Genomic DNA, 5,276 nt, shown 5'->3' with positions numbered 1-5,276 from the left:
AGATGGCTGGAAACCGTAACCGTTGCCTACAGCAGCGGTTGTACCGACACATGTTGTAGGCTCTGTCGGGGATCAGGGGCGCGCTACACCCGAGGCTCCTGCAGGAACCCCCGGGCCACAGCGCCTCACATAATGGGCGTCTGCTCAGTCTTGGTGCGAGACCGGGTCACCGGGCATCGATCCAAGTGGCAGCTGAAATACATACCCCTCGTCCCCTCGGCGACGGACCTCCACCACCAAACGATTCTAACCTTGTACTCAAAGCTTGGGTGGTTGTCTGCACGGTTTACAGTCACAGGCTTTCACAGGAGCTGTCAGGGGGAGAGTGTAGCGCTTGAAAGCGGATCCGCGGTCCCTCAGCCACGCCTGTCCGCGACTCCTCGCGTGTGTCTTTTGGAAAGGTGCCGGTCTGTCTCGTATCGGACGGCATCGTGCCTGATGGGATCACGCTCATCGCACCCACTTCTCCAATGTTGTACCGCCGGAGTAGCGCTTGTTTCCGCAAGGTGGATATCGCCTGCTGTTGACGAACTATAGAGCAATTTGGTAAACGGACGTCGCGGCCTGCCAGTTGGCGGTGCGTTGTCGGAGCAGAAGCTAGAGTACGGGACGGTAGGCGTCTTGTCGAAAGAATTTCACCTCGAGACGTCCCTGCACGTACACACCGCGGAATCCAAACAGTCTGCATTGCCCCACCACATGGCACTGGATGCACAGTACTTCAAGAGCTTCGAAGAACTGGAGCACTGCTTCCGGAATATACGTGGACCACAATCGAGATGCTGTCGGGAGCGAGGGACAGCTTTGCTGTATGCTGAACGCGCTGATCGGCCGTTCTCTACGGCAGCAGAAACGTCTGTCACCCTTGTGCAGCGACACCGACCTGGTGGACGCACTGGCCGATTTTGTCCGTAGTAAGCCGAGCTCGTCTGAAGAGACACGGCCGACACTGGGCAGCGACGTTAAACAGCCACGGCTCTTGATTGTGCAATGGCTTCGCTCACAATGGCGTACGCCATTGTTCAAGGGGTTGGTCTGCCTTGTGCGCGCCGGCAACCCTCGTCACGACAAAGCATTTCACGATAAGGCATTCTAGAGGTTCCCACATATGGCGTCCTCTGTCTAGAACAAGCAGATCGGAAACCATGGTAATACACAGGTCGCAACACTTAGCCGCACCGCGTACCGGTGCCAAACGAGCAATATACTCGTTCCTTGCCGATCACTGGGACTGAAGTCTTCACTGGAGTACTTCCGCTACCGCACCTTGGCCCACTGCTCAAATGTAACGCCGGTCGCAGCAGCAGATCAGCAGACGGTCTACCGGTTGATGCGGTACGCGGTTCCTTCCTGTGTCTCGCGCTGCTTCCCTCGTCAGATCCTAACACCTGAAGGCTTGCGGGTGTTGTATTTGTATGGGCAATGCCCGTGTCGCTCCGCGCCGTTTTGGGTACTCCTCTAGGAACGCTTCCCGTGAAGCTTCCAACCGAAGGGAGGCCGACTGATTTATCGTCGAGCTGTTGAAGCAGCATGCGGGACAGATGCGCCCGGCGATGGATGTGTAGACAGACGGGAGAGAGGCGCCCCCTGTTACCACCATCATGGTCTCTCGATTGACAACGTTCCGGGAAAACCCCTCCTGCCGTCTGGTGCACACCCGGGAGCGTCTGAACGGGCTGGCGAAACCCCGTCAGCAGAGTAACAGCCGATAGGGTTGCATTCTCACTTCGCGGGAGTTTCTTCCCTCCGCAGCAAAGACCGCTTGTGCTGAAGACGCCTACGCTGCCTGAGTCGCTGGCCGCTGACGCAGCGACCTGTCCTGAGGCTTCATTCGGGGACCCTCCTCCGTCGAAAGAAGCCCCCGGAGACAGCCCGCTACTGTATTGGGAAGACCTTAACGAAGATTCGCTACGACTTACTGTCTCTCCCTCCTCCTGTATTGTGGAAAGCTTGGATGGTAATAACGACCCAGCACCACCAGGGATAAGCCGCGCACGCCACAGCTGAAAGTCCGCAAATGTTTGGAACGACCGCGGCGCAAGGTCTCTTACTACTAATGGCCTCATCATGGGATAAGGCGGGAGACATAGGAAATTTGTAAGTCTTCTGAAGCCATGGTTACCAGTATCGCTCGAACAGCACAATAAATCCAACACGCCTCGCCATGTCAGCCGCGACCGGTGAGCCACCAGTCACAGCGTTAAGGAGACCAGTCGCGTCTCCCCTCATTGAGCCCAGGGGTCGTAGGTTGGGGTTGCCAGTGGGGTCCTTCCAGCCGTCTCCCGGCCTCTTCACCTCCTACTGTCACTGTTAGTGCAGGGAATGGGGAACGTTTTGCTGGCCTCTGTACAAGGGGCCATTCGGCTCGTACTTTTGCTTCGAGAAGCTATCTTTCTTGGCGTTCTGAGGCTCCGGCAGCGAACAAGGTAGGTGATATCTTGATCACCATGTGACACGAAGCCGTTAAATGAATTCAACACTCCGTGAAAAAAGATGTCACCGCCACTCACGACATGCCGTACGAAGGTACCCTCGGTAGTTCCAACCGTCGACCGCGGGAAGCGTACCCGCTTCATTGCAATGCGAGCGCCAGTACCAGCTCTGCTGTTTTCCTTACTGGCGTCAACCATAGGAAACACCGGTTTTCTTTTCGGTATGGGGTGAGCGATTTCAACAAAATCAAAGGAACTTTTCCGTACTGCTGGAGATTCAATAGTTCGAACTGACAAACAGCGGTGTCTGGCCAGACGCAAACCAAAAGCTTCAGACCCCCTTCGTCGCGCCGAGCGTTGGGGAATGGAAGGACAGGTCAGAGAGACTGCACGGATCTATTTCGCTCATTCGTCCCTCGACATTCCGCGGACCGGTCTCTCGTCTTGCCGAAACATGCTATCCTTCGAATAACTTCCCAGCCTGCTGTCGCACGCCAATGAAAACCGCGAGCTCCTTTACTGGACCCAGACCGGTGTACGGCAGCGGGACTTTCCTCAGCTTGCACATGAAGCTGACTTTTCAGCCCGCCACGTTCTCTGTCCGTGCCCATCTATCTAACTTGAAAAGGAGCCTCAACTTCCGGCTTTTCTTTCTGACGTGGACCCGCAGCTCATCGTTTTAGATCACAAAGAGGCGACTCCTCGTGAGAACGTGTGTGTGTAGTGTAAATGGTGTTTCTCAACCAAGAGAACCTTTAAAAGACATTTTTCTTTCGCTCCCGCCAGCAGCATGCGATTCTTTGCCCACGCTCCTCCCATACTTACTGCCCTACAAGACAGCCGGCCTCGGCGTAGCCGTAGGAATAATAGCTAGCTGGAGGGAGCCTGTCTGTCTCTCTCTCTGTCCGCACCGATCAAAAAACGACGCACAGCTTGATAGATCGATAGTACACGGGAGTGGCCCACAAACCAACTGCCTGACTGACGCACACGTTTGAGAAACGAGGAGACATCTATCCATCTGTTGTCCTCACACGAGGAAGACTACGTACATGCGAGTATGGATAGATACACATACGCCCCAGACAACCACGCGAGCAGGCATGGCCCCCGGTAACCACCAAAAACTCTCTCCGTCCCCATTCTCCTTCTCTCCCGTCAAGAGGTATCTTCGGCATCTTCCACCAGAAGGTCGATCGATAACTGTTGCCAACAAAGGCTTTCTTTCTTCCTAGCCACCCTAAACCCCGACTACGGAAACACCTTCTCAAAGCAACCCTAAGCTCAGTGACGATCATGATGATGTTAACACGGCATCATGATGACTTGCCAGAGAGAGAGAGAAAAAAGAAACCCTCAAAAGAAGACATCCCTTTATCGAAAGAGAATAGGCAGGAAGTACACACGAAGTAAGCACGTTCTTTCTTCGATGGGGATCATGAGAGAGATGAACGATGGATCGATCTATGCCATCAACGCTGGCGTTGTTGCTGTAGTTGATGTGTCCCACTCTGTCCCAAGCATGTGAGAGCGACAGACTGAAAGAGCTTCTCCACTTCTGGCGCCGCAGACACGAAAGAGCAACTCCAGAAACTGAACCTGCAAGAAGACCATAAGCAGCACAAGACAGACAATTGTTAGGGAAGGAAAGAAAACAGAAAGGACACCTCTAGAATACTATCTTGTCAACATCGTCGTCATCATATCATCCTTGGATCCTTCCTTGCCACCGTCATGCAAGGGTAAAGAAGAAAGATTCCACATATGATTAAGCCTTGACAACCACGGAAAAACTCCCCCCCGTCGCTTGTCATTCCACGATGAATGGACAAGATGCAACTCGATTCTTCTTCTGCTTCTTCATCGGGGTTCTCTCCTTGTGATAGCACGGACACAGAGATGCCGCCTTTTTAAAGCGCAGTAGTCGGATTCGTAAAGACAGGAAAGTCATAACTAGAAGAGATCATACATACATACACCTCAACAGACATGACCCCGGCCTGCTCATAAGAGATTCAATCCACACACCTTGTTCCACAGAAAGAGATCTATGACAATGTGGAGTTATCCTTCCGGGTATCTCCTCCTCCTACTCTACATGCCTGATAGGTAGGACGTACTGTCCGCACTCAAAACCTCTATGTCCCGCGTCAGCATGTATCTATCAACTCTCAACACGAAGAGATGACCCGAGAAACAACAGCAGTCCTTCCTCGCTTTTTCTTTGTTACCTAACTCCCTCCTTCCCCCCTTCGTCTTTCCTTCTTATCCCTGTGAGTTCATTCATCGCCTATCCTCGGTGCTACACTCGCGTCACCATTATCATCTATCTTATTACCTTGGGTTCTTGATGAGTTCGATGAAGGTGATTAGTAGGCCCCAGGGATGAGGTCGATGTACAATGAGTCTTTCCAGAAGAACTCTTGTGATTTGTTCTTGAATTAGCTCTTCTCTGGATTCACCGAAGAGCCATAGAAGGACACATGAGAAGTAGTGAGTATGCGCGTTGGGATATCTGAGATGATTTGCGATAGCAGACATTAACAGATATCTCCCCTCCATATCCAATTCCTTCGACATATACAATAGAATATCTAACGATGGCGACATCATCATATCCACACTATGATGACTACTCGATGAGTTCCCACTCCCTCCTGTTCCGCTTGCCGCTAATGATGGAGTCGCCACGACGCCAGCACCACTAGTACTACTACTATTATTACTAGGATGATGAGACGCACTTGCATTGTTCACTCCCCCTCCTGTGGTGAGACCGCCCCCACTACTCGTATTCGTGTGGTTTTGACTGGCGCTCTGCTGTTGGTGAAGAGCTCCTCCTCC

General features: G+C 52.7%; 1 protein-coding gene across 1 annotated transcript in view; it reads right to left on the bottom strand.

Moving 5' to 3' along the window:
* Positions 1 to 379: 379 nt before the first annotated feature.
* Positions 380 to 5,276, bottom strand: part of CSUI_001570 (ccr4-not complex not1 protein) — a 10,886-nt gene continuing 5,989 nt past the window's right edge. The window contains exons 5-7 of the mRNA XM_068061775.1: positions 4,771 to 5,197; positions 1,267 to 4,031; positions 380 to 651 (exon numbers count right to left, since the gene is read on the bottom strand). Coding sequence (XP_067926242.1) covers positions 3,905 to 4,031; positions 4,771 to 5,197 — 554 coding nt within the window. The 3' untranslated portion in view covers positions 380 to 651; positions 1,267 to 3,904. The remainder of the gene's footprint in view (positions 652 to 1,266; positions 4,032 to 4,770; positions 5,198 to 5,276) is intronic.

The sequence above is a fragment of the Cystoisospora suis genome, assembly GCF_002600585.1.
Source record: "Cystoisospora suis strain Wien I chromosome Unknown contig_635, whole genome shotgun sequence".
Classification (NCBI taxonomy): domain Eukaryota; phylum Apicomplexa; class Conoidasida; order Eucoccidiorida; family Sarcocystidae; genus Cystoisospora; species Cystoisospora suis.
The sequence above is the reverse complement of the archived record's forward strand: the minus strand, read 5'-3'. Positions and strand labels throughout refer to the sequence as shown.